The sequence below is a fragment of the Choloepus didactylus genome, chromosome 27 (assembly GCF_015220235.1).
Source record: "Choloepus didactylus isolate mChoDid1 chromosome 27, mChoDid1.pri, whole genome shotgun sequence".
NCBI lineage: Eukaryota > Metazoa > Chordata > Mammalia > Pilosa > Megalonychidae > Choloepus > Choloepus didactylus.
In genome coordinates this window covers 2,831,439-2,847,331 of record NC_051333.1, presented here as the reverse complement: position 1 = coordinate 2,847,331, position 15,893 = coordinate 2,831,439, and the positions used below count along the sequence as shown (strand labels likewise).

The following is a 15,893-nucleotide window of genomic DNA, read 5'->3' as shown; positions in this document are numbered from 1 at the left end:
GTGTCCTGAGGCCACGAGTGAGGGGGCATGTCTGGGTGGTGGCGGGCTCTGTGGGGCGTTGCTAATCCGGGCGGAGCCTCTGGTTGGGGAGGACTCCCCTTTTTGATTCAGTTTAGGGTGTGGGGAGCTGGGCAGTGAGCGCGGAAGGCGCCAGGCGTGGCAGCCCTGGGGCCCGGGCTGGAGAGCTCCTGGTTGACACGGGCCTTGCTCAGGACCTCACACGTGAACCCTGACCCCATTTTCTCCATTGCAGACCCCCTCACTCACGGGATGTGCTCGTCAGACCAGCCCCCTTAGGTCTCGCTCGCCTTCTTACATGTGCTCAAACTTGTCCGGACTGCCTCTCTGATTCGTTCTCTAGAAATTCCTCGCGGTGTAGCTCTGTAGACAGGTAGGCTTGTGTAAATGTGCACAGGTTTTGGGGTTGAGTCCCCGTCGCTGCACATGCTCGGTCTTACCCTTTATCTCACGGGTTTCCTTCTGGTGTAGCCCTTTCCCACGTCACACCCCTTCCCCACCTGGAGTGACTTCTGCCAGCACACCTGGCATGACGCCCTGACTCAGGGCGTGACAGACTGTGGGCCTGCGGACTGGCCGTCTGATTTTATGAATCAAGTTTTATTGGAACCAGCTACACCCATTTATTTATTTATTTTTTTTAAACAAATTGTTTATGGCTGCTTGTGAGCTGCAGAGGCCAGAGACAGAGACCTTGTGGTGCACAGGCCAGAAATATTTACCATCTGGCTCCTTAAGAAGTTTGCTGAACCGTGCAGCTCCTTTTACTTTACAGGACTTCTGGTGCCCCCCACCCCATCTGAAAGTCTAGGGTGACCTCGTTCCCCACAAACACACACCCCCTGCGATCCCACCGTGCTCCCCACTGAGAAACCGCTCCACTGTCTTGTTTCCTAATGACTGCTTTTTTCCTATATTTAGGGATATTTTAACTTCATCTTTATGTTATTTGATTTTTCTTTTTATTTTAGTTTGCATATTTATAACTCCGAAAGCACTATCTAGTGATTGTTCCTTAAATACAATTTTTTAAATGTTTTATTGTAGTAACATATATGACTCAAAATTTCCCATTTTAACCACTTTCAAGTGTCCAGTTCAGCAGTATTAATTACAATCACACATTGTGCTACCTTCACCAGCAACTGACACCACCAGCTGTCACCAAACTTTCGCCCCCTTTAGGCAAAGACTCCCCATTCCAACACCGACCCATCGCCCCAGCCCCTGGTCATCTGTCGTCCACTTTCTGTCTCTGAATTTCCTTGTTCTAGGTATTTCATATAAGTGAGATCGTACAATATTTGTCCTTTTGTGTCTGGCTTATTTCACTCAACACGATGTCTTCAGGGTTCACCCATGTTGTAGCACATATCAGAACATCATTCGTTTTTGTGGCTGAACGATGTTCCATCATGCGTACGTACCGCATGTTGTTTACCCATTCGTCTGTAACAGGGCACTTCGGTTGCTTTCATCTTTTGGTAATTGTGAATAATGCTGCAATGAACATTGGCGTGCAAATATTTGCTCGAGTCCTTTCAGGCACATACCTAAAAGTGGGATTGCCAGGTCATATGGTAATTTTATAATCTACTTTCAGATGATCCACCAAACTGTGTTCCTTAGCAGCTGTGCCATTTTTCATTCCCACCAACAGTGTACGAGGCTTCAGGTTCTCCTCATCCTCGCCAACACTTTATATTTTAATAGCCATCCTTGTGGGTGTGAAGTGGTGTACGTTGTGGTTTTGATTTGCATTTCCTTGATGATCAATGAGTGATAACATCTTTTCATGTACGTGATAGGGTTTGCATGTCTTCCTTAAATACAAGTTTTATGAGACATATTGAAACACACAGAAGTGGAGATCGCAGGATTGTAGTTCGCCTCTCCCGAGCCCACGAACGCCTCGCCTGATTGAAACTGCCATACATGGAGCCACTCTCATTCTGTCCCTGTGCTCTTTGTATTTTTTAACAAAAAACTTATTTTGAAATTGAATTTGGTCAGGTTTATTGAGGTACAATTTACATATACTAGCATTCCCTCTTCAGTGTACAGCTCTATGGGTTTTGACAGACACATGTTGGGCAACCACCAACATAATCAACATGTAGAGCAGTTTCATCACCCCCAGAATTCCCCCGAGCACTTTTATAGTCAACTGCTCCCCCTCACCCTACCCTGGCAACCTTTGATCTCTTTTCTGTCCCTAGAGCTTTGCCTCTTTCAGAAAATGTTCAAATTCAAAAATACTATGTAGGTAGCCTTCTGGGTCCATCATCTCTTACTCGGCTTAATACATTTGAGACTGTTCCGGGTTGTTGCACGTATCAAGTTTTTGTTCCTCTTTATTGCTGAGTCTTCCACTGTCTGATGTATTATGTCTACATATTCATCTACCAGTTGAAAGACATTTACGCTATTTCTAATTTTTGGTGAATATACAGAAAGCCATAAACATTTGTGGACAGTTTTTTTGTGTATGTACATAAGATTTCACAAGACATAGGGTTTAAGGTTTTTAAAAAATTTGTTATATATGTGACAGAATTGGCTGTTTTAACCATTTTTAAGTGTATAATTCAGCGGCATTAATTACATTCACAATGTTGTGCTCCCATCACCACCGTCCATTACTAAAACTTTGTAATTACCCAAATAGAAACTCTGTTCTCATTAAGCAATAACTTGCGTTTACCTCCTCCCCAGCCCGTGAGAAACTATTTTCTATCTTTATGAAATTGCCTATTTTAGATAGCTCGTATAAGTGTAATCATAAAATATTCATCCTTTTGTATCTGGCTTATTTCACTTACTATCTGGTATTTTCAAGGTTCATCTGTGCTGAGGCACTTATCAGAACTTTATCATTTTCTTTGATGCACAAAAGTCCAAGGTATATTTATTCTTGTGTTGCTGTTGTTTTTGGTGGCTTATCTAAGAATTTGTTGCCAAATCCAAGGTCATGAAATTTGCCCCTATGTTATCTTCTAAGAGTTTTTTAATGTGGGCCCTTGAAAAATTTTTAGTTATATGGGGTGAGACTAACTCCATTCTTTTTTGCATCTGGCTCTCCAGTTGGCCCAGCACCATTTGCTGAAGAGACTGTTCCTTCCCCATTGAATGGATTTGGCACCCTGGCTGAAACTAAATTGAACATGGCTATCAGTGTTTATTTCTGAGCTCTTAATTCTGTAGCATTGGTCTAAATATCTGTCCTTATTGTGCCGCACTATTTTCATCACTGTAGCTTTGTAGTAAGTTTGGAAATCTGAAGTGTTAGTCTTCCAGATTTCTTCCCCATTTTCAAGATTGTTTTGGTTATTCCATATGAATGAATTTGTGAGTTGACTTTTCCATTTCTGAAAAGAAAAAGGCCATTGGAAATTTGATAGGAATTGCATTGAACCTGGAAGTTGTTTTGGGTAGTACCACCTTTTTTTTTTTTTTGGACAGTTGTTTGATCATTTTACAGGAGTTAAAATACAATATACGTATTGGTATCTTAGTGTCCAAAAGCAATTATTTTACCATGTGCATTTTAATCTTAATTTCATCCATTTTAAGTTGATCGTTAATTTAAAAACTGAGTTTTAGTCAAAGTTGGTTTCAAACATTGTCACCACGTTGCTTTGAAGAGCTGCATCGTGGAACCAGCCGTTGCTTTTCCTCTGCTCCTGCTCTCCCTTCCTAATGGGTCTTCAACAAACCAGAGTTTCCGTCTGTCCTGAGCCTCCAGTGATGCTGATGTTCTTCCTGCCTCTCTCCCTGGCACTTGTTTTGTGTTTTATTTGGAAAAGATTCTAGAGGAAACCCCTTACCACAGTCCCTCTGCTTTTCTTGAGATTCTGGTTTAGCCTCCCCAGATCTCTTTAGTTACTATTTGTATGAATTTTATTTCCATTCTTTCACTTCCAACCTGTTTGTGTCTGAATCTAGAGTGAGTCTCTTGTAGTCAGCGTACAGTGGGGTCATGCTTCTTTATGCATTCTGCCAATGTCTGATGGGAAAGTTTAATCAATTTCCAGTTAAAAGAATTGCTTATAAGCCAGTACTTACTGGCATTTTGCTTTTTGTTTTTTGTATGACGTAAGTCTTTTTTGTCCTTCATTCTTTCCATACTGCCTTACTGTAGTGAGCCCTTACTGTTTCCCTTCTCACTTCATTCTGTGCATAGTTTTTAGAGATTCCCAGTGTGGTTACCATGGAGCTCATGCTGAACCTTCTAAATCTATAATAACTTACTTTAAATTGATACCGATTTGCCTTCAATGACACGCAAACTCCCTGCTCCTATACTGCTCTGTAACCCTCTGTAGTGAGTTTCAATTCACGTATTTTGGTAAAGATTTTACCACTAAGTGGAATGAACACATAAGCTATTTATTCGGGCAACGATAAACCTGACAGGCTTGCAGGAGAGGGAAGTCCCTCACAGCTGGAAACTTTCCAGAGGCCAGCAGTGCAAGGGAACCACCAGAGGGGAAGCAGGACAAGGGGAAACCCCCAAATTCCTGAGGAAGAGGAGGAAAGGGGGTGGGGGTGCATGATGGGATCCTCTGACTCAGAGCACAGGGGCTGAGGTGGAGTGGGGTTTGCCCACAGAGTGTGGACGCTGGGTCAAGAGTGGCAGGTATGCAGAGCACACTAACTCTAATGGCTAAAAACTGCTTTTGGGGGCTGTTTTTAAAACAATTTGATGTGTACGAACTTGAGTTTGGCACCTGCGGGTTTTCCTAATGGGCCCAGGCTGCCGTGAAGAGGTAGAGGGCACAGAGGAGCACGGCACAGAGACGTCTTACCTCCCTGATGTAACACCCCCTCGTGTCGCTGCCGTCACAGATTACGTCTCTGCACAGTGTGTGTCCATCGCCAGTGTTTTAAAATTGTTTTATGGATTTGTCTTTTGAATCACATAGGAAACAAAAAGGAGTTACAAACCAAAAATACAGCAATTCCAGGCTTCGTATTTATCTCTGTAGTTATTACGCGAGTTTTTATTTCACCACATGGCTTCCAGGTGCTGTCTACTGTCCCTTTATTTCACCCTGGGGGGCTGCAGGCCCCACTCAGCCAGCTCTCCTTTCCTTCTTTTTTTTTTTTCTTTATTAGAGTTGTGAGTTTAACAGATCAATCATGCATAAAATATAGGATTCCTATAGAGCACCCTATTATTAATACCTTGCATTGGTGTGGAACATTTGTTACAGTTGATGATAGCATATTTTTATAATTGTACTATCAGCCATAGTCCTCGGTTTAACTTAGGGTTCACTGTGTAGTGTACGTTCATGGATTTTTAATTTTTTATTGATACCATTTATACAGTTTTTAAATCATATTCATATATATATGTCAGTGCTGTTAATTGTATTCACAGTGTTGTCCCCCCATCACCACCATCCATCATCAAACACTTTCATCGTTCCAAAAAGGAGCCCTGTATGTTGCAAGCCCCAACTCCCCTTTTCCTATCCCCACCGTGTCCCCTGGTAGCTTTATCCTAGGTTCTGACTCTCTGACTTTGCTCATTCTCATTGTTTCTAATCAGTGAGAGCATGCACTGCTTGTCCTTTTGTGTCTGGCTTATTTCGCTCAACATGATGGCTTCAAGGTTCATCCATGTTGTCGCATGAATCAGAACTTCATCCCTTTTTATGGCTGAATAGTATTCCATCGTATGTATTGACTGCATTTCATTTATCTGTTCATCAGCTGAAGGACACTTGTGTTGCTTCCATCTTTTTTTTTTTAATTTTTTCCCAAAATTTCAGATGTTTTTTATTCCAAGGTTCTCAAAAGAAATAAAACAGAAAAAGCTAACAATCTGATCAGATGTACAGTTTAAAAACGTCTTTTGGTGTTTAACAACAAGTACTAGGAAAGAAAACTACAGAGTTATCTTGAACCGGACAAATAAGTTACCACTGGCAAGTTTGTGCCACTAGTAAAACAAAAATAAAAAATTAACTCTCCTAATCATATAGATATCTCTATGAAAATCTTTTTTTTCAATCTGTGCAAAAGGTCTTCATAAGTTAATTTTTATAATATAATGGCTGTCTACTATGTGATGTTTAACTGATTTTTTTTTATGTACAGAGGTTGTTTCCCAAATCTTATGCAGACGAGTATGGCACTTAGTTCATACATTTCTAGCAGCAGATTTTCCCTCCCTCCAACTGAGCTGTCAAGTTTCTGTCTTAACTAAAGCACAGATATCAAGTAGTGAGTGGCGAGGTACAGGGAAGCTGCATTCAGTCCAGACTTTCACGGAGCTGTAATCTTCCAGGGAGCATAGAACCAATGAAACCACAACTCTAAAGAAGGAAACAAAAACATTTCCCTTAGCACTAATTTTCACTAGAATCTACACTTCTCAGGGCAGCAAGGACTTTGGAAACTATGAAATGTCACATCTGTAATCAAATACAAGCATAAAGTTCAAGAACTGAAAAATACTTGGAAGAAATAACTGCTTAGCCTGGCTCCTGAGCCGGGAGGGCTTGGTCTGTGGAAACGGGGCGGCCGGCAGCCTGCCCCAGCACAAGAGAAATAGACTGAGGAGGTGCCTGATCATACACGGTTGACCACTGCTTTAAAAATATATGCTAGTGTGTTAATACAAGAGCTTTAATAATAGTGGATTATCTTATATGTACTAAAATAGAAATAACTTTACAAATCAGGAATTTCATAGTTTCAAAATTGGTTTTTCTTTACACTTAACACTTGAAGTGATGATGTCAAGTGTGGCACTGCTTGGATCCAAATCTTCCTTCATGTTTTCTGTTTGTGTATGTCTATACACGTCAATTAAAATTATAAACCTAAATGCAAAGGAACACAAAAGGCACATTGTCCTAACTGCAAATTGGTCTGGCAAAATAAGGAGCACAGGAGATGAGATGCTGAGATATGTTGGAGCTACTGGTTACTAGCTCTTCTGTCTTTGGTGAAGTTACCTTTAAAAGTGCCAAGTGATTTTTATTTTTAAAATTTACCTAATAGAGAAAGACAGCTAGTAGCCAATCATTTTCCTTCTATTCGCATCTCAGCTTACGTTTTAAGATAAATCCTTACTTTTAGCTTCTGCCATTTAGTTGCAATAGCAACTTTTTTTTTCTTTTTGCTTTTTTTTTTGGTTTGCCAGATCTCAGGCATAATTCTCACTAAAGCACTATCAGTAGTATAAAGGAAAGACAAAACCTTCAGTGACTTGCCCACCCCCACCCCACCCTACCCCCATTCCCAATGTTGCCTACACTAAATCTAGAACATCAAGTTAGTTTTTTTCCCTGGAAATGGCAAAAAAGACTACATTGCATCATACAGCAGATATCCTGAATCAGTCAAACTATCAGAGGAAAGTGATGGTGTATAGCCTTGCAGACGAACAATTTACCCTATTGAAAGTTCCCCAGTTAAAATGTGTTTCACACAAAACATTTTCCCCTTGAGCATTTCACTACCTTACACCTTATGTGAAAAATCATTAAAAACACCTACTACATATTGTAAAAAGCCACCATTTCAGCAACTCTTTATTGATACCTTTTAAGGCTGCATGCTGCTGTTTTACAAGGCATAATAGACCAGCTCGTTTGGTCAAAGCCTTCTGCATCATTAGTTTGAACTAACTTTTACTGAAACAGCTTCAGCACCAAAAGATTTAAGGCAAATTGGAATTCATAGAAAAGGATAAGGCGCTGCATCCTACACTGAAAGAAAAACAGAGAGCTAAGAGAAAGACTGACAGCAACACTGAAGACAGCGACACACTGCAAGCACAGAAAACACCATTGGTCACGTCGGACTAAACTTCAGTGAGCTCATCTCATACAGCTTAAAAAAGACACACAAATTAAAACAGAATGAACAAAACCACAAAAATCCAGTCATGCGTTTGGGTAAGTCTTTCATGGTCTTCGTGCGCACCCAGAAAATTGAAGTTTTCTTCCTTTTTTTTGTTTGTTTTTGTTTTTTGATTTTTTTTTTAAAACTAAAATAGACCTGTTTGGGGGAACAGCTACTAGATGAATTTAAGGGTTTTATGCACTTTACAGAACTTCTTTCTAGCAAAAACAGTTTTAGTTGATTTCATTATAATGTTTTCAAGAACCTGTGCAAAGCTGTCTGTAATTATTTCCTAAAGCACAGTTGATCAGAAAAATCCATGATTGTTCAGCCTTCTCACTCTTCTTCATGTAAGAACACCCTTCTGTACATCTCACGGTTTCTTATTGGGTTGAAAGGTGGCTGGAGAATGATCACTGGATGTCTCTGCGGCCACCTGCTGCTGACCTCTTGCCTCCTCTGCACGAACCGCCATTGTCTGTGTGTGTGTTTACTGTGCAGATAGGCTCCTTGCACAGCTCACGCTGCAGGCATGGACGTTTGGTGCTGTCTAGTGACAGGTGACTCATCTGTTGGGCCAGAGGGTGGATCGTGGATGCAGGCTGTGGTGACAAACTGTGCCCCATCGAGGGAGTCAACATGGCCCTGGGGTGCTGTAGGTTATATGGTTGAGGTTGCACCCAAGGACTTTGCACCTGGTAAGCAGGAACAGGAGGTGCAATACAGGGTGTAATAGAAGACTGAGTGATAATTTGGTTTGTGGCAATACTGTACAGTGAAGGATAAAATCCATTCTGTACAGCAGCTGTAGTTGGGTCACAAGTAAATGCCATCCAGCCTCTCCTTTATGCTATGGTCTTCCGTTAGGGGTGGATTTATTTGGGTTCTGTCTCTTCTGTCTTCCGTCTGTGAAATTAATAAGAATTCTGTAGGTGCAGAAACTCCTGATGGCATCTTAATGAATTTTCCTTTAAAATGACCAATAACAGCTTCCCATTTTTCTGTTGATTCCATCCCAGCAAAGCCAACACTACGGCTGGCACAACTGGAATCATGTAGGGTCGTAGAAATCACTTGTCCGGATGGTTTGAGGATATTTTCAAGTTCTTGCTCATCCACGGACAGTGGTTATTTAGAAATACACAGGTCGGTAGGATCTCGTTGCTTGGCCATTTGAGTTGAGCCCCACTAGCCTTCAGGGCAGGCACAGCTGTCTGAGCCGCTGTGGGACTATCAAAGTGACACAAGCATCACCTCTGCATTTGTTGGTTGTCTTATCCGAAACTGCCTTGGTGGAGACTTTTTCCGTAAGGCTGACACAGCTTCAGCGGAGCTGGGAGGCGGTCCTCGGATACGGAGGTCGGTTTTACCTAGTTGCTCCCACCCTGAGTTGTTACCGAGTTACCAGTGGGGGCGCTGGGCTGGGCTGGGACCAGAGGCCGCTGCCGGCGGTCGTGCATCCTGCGGCGGCCGCTGCCCGGGCTGGCCCCGCTGCTGGGGAGGATCCGGCGCCTGCTGGGGGCGGCCTCGCCGCGACGGGGAGGGCGCAGCTCCGAGCCCTCCTCAAAGAGCTTGCAGTTCTTTTGGGTTTATCCCTAGTAGTGGGATTGCTGGGTCATATGGTGGTTCTATACTTATTTTTACTCAGCTCCTTTCGAAAGGAGTTGTACAATTACTTAGAAAGTTAAATATACTTTTACTCTAGGATCCAGCAATTCCATTCCTACTTATTTACCCAGAGGATATAAAAATATTTTTACACATGAAAATTTGTCCATGAATCTTCCTAGCCATGCTTCTCAAAATAGCCCCAAAGTGGAAAAACACCTAAATGTCCATCAACTTGTGAGTGGAAAATGAAAAGTGATTATATATATGGCGATAAAATGGAATTAAATATGGATACCATCAACGACATGGATGAATCTTAAAAATGTCATACTAAGTGACATTAATTCAACAGAAAACATCACGTATTCTATGATTGCATTTATACCAAATTCTAGAAAAGGCAAAACTATAGTGACAGAAACATTACAGGCTATGGTTTCAGTCAGGTGGAGAGTGCAAAGAAATTTTTAAGGTATTGGGCTGCAAACCTTTTTGTGGCGGGGGTTGTAGAAATGCATAATTTTGAATCAAACACTTAAAATAGATGAACTTTATGCATGGAATGTGTGCCATATAAGCTGTTAAAAAATTCTCCCCTCTGTTGATACGGTGGTTACTATACATTCGTTTTCCATTCAACACTATCCATTGCAGACCTACTGTGTGCTGGCCACCCTTCTATCTGCCTTGACATGGAGCCTGTTTCAAAATTCGGCAGCCCCCAGCCCTTAGAGCTGGTGGTGGGATACCTCAGGGTTTCTGTCCTGTGATTTAGCAAAAGTCTGAGATGGCCATTTGGATCTCTAAATCCTGTTTATTCTATCCAGCCTCTTCCCTCTCTGGCCTGGGTATCTTCTTACGGCTTGACCTGCGCAAATTAGCCTCTCTGAGCCTCAGCTCCTCTTCACAAAGTGCAGATAATAACAGAGCTGTTACCACGGGTGTTCTGAAAATTAAGTGAACATTGGTAAAGGTTTGGAAGACAGTCTGCACACAGTAAGCTCTGTATGAATGTGTGTTAAATAAAATAATACTGAAAGAATCTCCTCACTGTGATTTATCCCAGATGCCAGTGTTTGTAATACTTAGACTAATGTTCAATGTTGTAACAAAGGACACCGTTTTACTCAGTTTAAAACAGTCCTTCACTTCCCATTACTTTCAGGGTGAAGCCTAAACTCATCATCATATACAAGAACTTCTTTGACCTGGTCCTCATTTCTCATTCTTGGTCTCACTCAGTAAACATTTTTTGGACATACATTGTGTGCTAGTCCCTGTGCTATGTGCTAGGGATGCATTTTAGTGCTACTATACATAATAATGGTTTTCAAATTGGTTTCCAGTTGTTCATTGTAAGTACAAAGACATATAATTGATTTTTGTATATTGAGCTTGTTTCCTGTTACCTTGCTTAACTCATTTATTAGTCTAGGAGCTTCTGAAATTGATTTTATGGGATTTTTCAATCATTTCATCTGTTTTGGTTTGCTAAAGCTGCTGGAATGCAATATACCAGGAATCAGGTGGCTTTTACAATGGGGATTTATTAGTTTACAGATTTACAGTTCTAAGGCCATGGAAATGTTCCAGTTAAGGCATCAACAGGACAATACTGAAGAAAGGCCACTAGCATCTGGGGTTCCTCCGTCAGATGGGAAGGCACATGGCTGGCGTCTGCTGGTCCTTGGCTCTGTGGTTTCATTGCTTTCATCTCCTGGTTCCAGTGGTTTCCTCTCTGAGCTTCTCTGGGCCTTCTCTTAGTATCTCCAGGGCTTTTCTCTCTGAGGTCTTTGGGTTTTTTCTGTGTCCTTTATCCTCTCATAACAGACTCCAGTAAAGGATTAAGACCCACCTTGAATGGGGTGGGTCACATGTCAATGGAAATAACCCCACCTGAAAGTCCCACCCACAGCAGGACTGCACACACAAGAATCGATTAAAAGAATGTGGCATTTTCTGATATATAATAGCTTCAAACCAGCACACCATCTGAAAATTGAGTTTATTTTTTCTTTCCAATTATTTTACCTTTCCTTTTCTTTTTCTTGCCTATTGCACTTGCTAAAATTGTTAGTACAGTATAAAATAAGAGCAGACATCATTGTCTTATTTCAGATCTTTAGTCTTTCAAGATTAAGCTTAATTGAAGATGTAGTATCTTCGCCCCTGGTCAGATTGAGGATGTTCCCTTGTATTGATGATTTGCTGAGAGTTTTTATCATGAATGGATGCTCAACTTTGTCACATTTTCTGCATGTATTGACATCATTGTTTAGTTTTTTCTTTTTTAGTCTGTTGTTCTAGTTAATTACATTGACTGGTTTTCTAAAATGTTGAACCAGGCTTTTATTCACAGGATAAACCCCATATGGTCAGAATGCATTATCTCTTTATATATATATATAAATTTGTTTCATATCTTGTTGAGGAATTGTGCATCTGTTCATGAAAGATGTTGGTCTGTAATTTTCTCTAATGCCTTTGTATGTTTTTGGTATTAGGGTTGTTGAATGTGTGGATATACTGTTCATAATATTCTCATAGTACCCTTCAGGATCTGTAGATCTGGTGTAAAGTTCCTTGACTCATTCCCGATGTGGGTGATTGTGTCTTCTCTCCTTTTCTTGGTCAGACTGGGAAGAGGTTCATCAATTTTGAAAGGAGTAGGATGAGAGTGGGTGTCCATGTCTTATTCCACATTAATGTAAATGGCATTGAAGAAGGAAGGAATGAGGGAGTGTGTCAGATGCTACCGTGAGTATAGCCTAAAATGGAGAGTAAATAGTCCAGTTTTCATGACACCTAAAACACAGACCTACACTAGCAGAGGCCCAAGAAAATATTCAATAAATGTTGTTGTGGTGGTGAAAATCTGTGTTCATAACTCTGGATACTATAGTGGCATTAATCCATTTCTCAACTACATACATACACATATGTATTTTTACTGTTTATATTAGGTCTTGCTTTCTTATTTAGAAAATGATATAATCTGGTGGGTTACATGAAAATCCTTATTTAATCACCTCCAAAACATATTAGTTTATCTTACAGAAAATTAAAAGGAAAACACTTGGACATTGAGCTGAAAGTTCATGATGTTTATTGGAAAGGAATATGTTTTACATATTCATAAGACCCAAACAAGACAACCATGTCAGTATTTGAAATGTAATGTTTCCTAATTTAGCTACTTAATTTATGTTCACAATTCATGAATGTTCCATACTTTTCTGCTATAACTTTGTACCAGGTATGAAACAAGCACAAAAGTTTTTATCTATGAGCATGTCATTTTTTATAAATGTGTTGTGCACCGAGTCTTATTCCTCTTGCTCAGGATAAACTGGCGGAGAGGCAGTGCCCAGACTCATCACAGGGCAGATCCTCAGGAAGCCTTGGCCATCAGTCATTGGGTGTGAAGGAGCAAAAAATGGGCGCAGTGGCTCTGCAGCCGAAAATTTGGTGAATGTAAAGATGTGGGATCCGTTGCTAATGTCACAAAAGGAAATGCTTCCAATATCCATGTCCAGGAAAATCCCCACTCGGTCTAATCGAGGGTTCACCTGCAGAGGAGTCAGGGGTACAGTGCTGGCTGAGTAGAAGTCTCCGTTTGTTAACCCCACAGTCCAGAAGCCACGCTCTGAAGTCAGTACGATCTCCTCCTGTCGAGGAACAGAGTCTTTGCAGACGCCCAGGTCCCACTCTTTGCTTGTTCCCACCTCCACCTCCCAGTAGTGGCGGCCACAGGTGAACCGAGGGGTGCCCAGGACACAGATGGGGTGGAATCTCTCAGCGCGCTGTTCCCGATTCTGTTTGAAGAATCCACATTTCATTCTCCTCCGGTCGTCAGAGATGATGAGGTAGTTGTTGGCTGTGTCCACATCCAAGGTCATATCCACTGGGGAAAGAAAAGTGGTTCAGCAAATATTGGCCCACTCCTCGTTTCTACCAAATGTCTCATTCACTGTCACCTCTTGAATTCTGCCCTTCCTCCCTAAATCAGAATTTTCTTGGGGAAACTTCCCTGACCTCCCTGATCGAGTTAAATTTTGTATATAGAATGAATGGACCTAATTGTAACAATAATTCGTCTTATAGTAGGAATTCTTTTTACATTGTTATGTGATTATGTGATTAAATATTTTTCTTCCCTTAAGTGTGAGATCTATGAAGTCATGGATCTTGACTGTTTGTCAATCTCAAAATTATATAAATTAGTGCCAATCCTGTAAAAAAATAGATATCTAATAGATATTTTGAAGGACAGAAAAATGATATACAAATTCCAGAATAATATTGAAACATTAAAGTTTGCTTTTTCTTTGTGTTAACACTCCCATTTTGTCCTATTGACCACATAGTTGCAAACATGTCAGGACTTCATTTTCCCAGAGTTGTAACATGATGAGGGGGTGATGCTAGCAGCCCTGGGACGAAATGAGGAATCTCTGTGCAAGTCAAGTTAGAAGAAGGGATTCCTTTGGACATGAACAGGGATGTCTGTTTCTGGAAGCACCTTAGACCTGGAACTTGCATGGGGTGGTGTTGGAGGAGAGGGAAAGCTGCACATGAATGACTCTGTGGGTCGCCAACACCTCCAGTGCGTCCCAGTGACCAGGACTGGAGCCCAGAGCTGATCCCCTAACACAGCCACGTGGGTAGAGCCGAGGGGAGTCTCCGAGGTGAACCCCAGGGGCCAACAGCCAATTCCTTCAGTCCATTCCCTTAGGATTCGGCTCAGAAGATGCTGGAAAATGTGCGGCCTCAGAGAGGGGTTTCCAAGGACAAAGAGTGTCTGGGACCAGTTTCACCGTCCCAAATGTGAGTCTGCACGGAGCAGAAAGGATACTCACTCAGAAAATACGGGAATCCACTTTTCTCACCCTTGCTGCGTGCTGAGCGCTGCCATCGATCCGCTCCCAGCACACCCGCCCCGACCACCCGCCCCCTCCACAGACCCTGGGGCGGGAGAGCCAGCCTGGGGTCGCCCGCGGGACCCGCCCGGGTCCTGGCACCTGCGGGTCTGCGCCGGCTGCCTGCCTGGAGCGCATCTGCCTACAGAGGAGCGCAGAGGATCCACCTTACAAGGAGCCTGTCCCCCAGCTGGATCGCAGGATAACCCCGCGGTAGCTGTGACGTGGGGTCGGGCGGTGTCTCCTGTGGCTCCGGGTCAGGGTGGGCCCGGGGCGAGCCCTGCGCGGACCCCTCTCTCCGGGCCCCACCGCCCCGCGCAGTGTCTCCCGCTTCCGCCCGGGGCCGCGCTGCGCTCCCTCGTGTGGGGTGGGGGCACCGGACTTTAAAGGGCTGGAGATGGACGTGAACCCGAGTGCTGAGACGCCGTGGGAGGCAGGGCACCAGTGGAGTCCCGGGAGCCACACGTGTGACCCGAGACTTCCTATTGGCTACAGTTTTATAAAGTAAGATACACGCAAAACTGCTTGGAAAACCTTTAACTCAATGGATCCAGAAATACTCCTTGCACAGGCGGCAGCAGCCACACTGCAGGTTCTCCGTAGCTAGCGCAAGTCTGGTCCTGACATAAACGCTCCTCCCTTTGCAATCCCCAGGTGGGTCTAACCTGCGCCCAGGTGGGATCAGCTGTCCCTTGGGGCACAGGAGGGGCCCGAGGTTAGGGGAGAGCCTCGTGGGAGGGGGAGGCTGCCCAGAGGCCTTACCTTGGAACCGCAGCATCCTCGGGTTCATCTGGAGAGCGGCTCTCATGCGGGGCTCCAGGTCCCTGACCCTGGAAACCAGCCCCCCCAGCTGCCGATTGGGCCTGACGTCGTTCTCCTGAGAGACCACGGGGCAGGAGGGGCACAGCAAGCCCTCCCCGCGGGGCTCCTTCTGCAGTGACGTGGTGCAGTGCAGGCAGCAGACGTACCCGCACTTCAGGTACACTGGTTTTTCAAGATGCTCCAGGCAGATGGGACATCTACTCACTTCCTTAAAGTGCTCAGCCATGGCCACTGCTGGGGGAAATGTGCCGGATTATTAATAGAGCTCCCGTGAGTTCAATTTGACAATAGTCCTTGGGGCTCTTTCATTGATACAGGCCTAGAGAAACGATGCCATCCCTACTACCAGGTAATGAAGATAAAATGTTAACATAGATACAAATGCGGAAGACACATGGCCCTGAACTACCGATATTTGAAACGCTAGTCGGATTGAAGGACAGGACCCATCATTCAGCATTACGTTGAGATGACGGAAGGGCCTAGACTGGGCTGTCCAGGAGGGTGGCCACGGCCACGGACACGTGGGGCATTGAACACGGGAGAAGGAGCTTCTCTGAATTAAAATGTGCTGAAAGTGTAAAATACTCCTGGATTTTAATATGTAATTGTAAACCTTAAAAACTAATCACATATAGACATCATATTTTGGATATTAAA

At 43.1% G+C, this 15,893-nt stretch overlaps 2 protein-coding genes and 1 pseudogene across 4 annotated transcripts in view; 1 reads left to right on the top strand and 2 right to left on the bottom strand.

Annotated features, from left to right (window-relative positions):
* LOC119520922 overlaps positions 1-13,660 on the top strand; it is a 15,295-nt gene extending 1,635 nt beyond the window's left edge. For 2 of the 3 annotated variants that reach the window (XM_037818779.1, XM_037818780.1), the window contains 2 exons: positions 254-391; positions 12,128-13,660. Coding sequence is in view for 2 of the 3 variants with exons in the window: in XM_037818780.1 (XP_037674708.1) it covers positions 254-297 (44 nt within the window). In the remaining variant the exon portion in view is untranslated. The remainder of the gene's footprint in view (positions 1-253; positions 392-12,127) is intronic. The other variant, XM_037818781.1, reaches the window with a different exon arrangement.
* Positions 8,255-9,270, bottom strand: LOC119521845 (annotated as a pseudogene).
* Positions 12,681-15,893, bottom strand: part of LOC119521844 (ret finger protein-like 4A) — a 19,184-nt gene continuing 15,971 nt past the window's right edge. Inside the window, exon 4 of the mRNA XM_037820518.1 lies at positions 12,681-13,396. Within this exon, the coding sequence (XP_037676446.1) occupies positions 12,819-13,396 (578 nt within the window). The 3' untranslated portion in view covers positions 12,681-12,818. The remainder of the gene's footprint in view (positions 13,397-15,893) is intronic.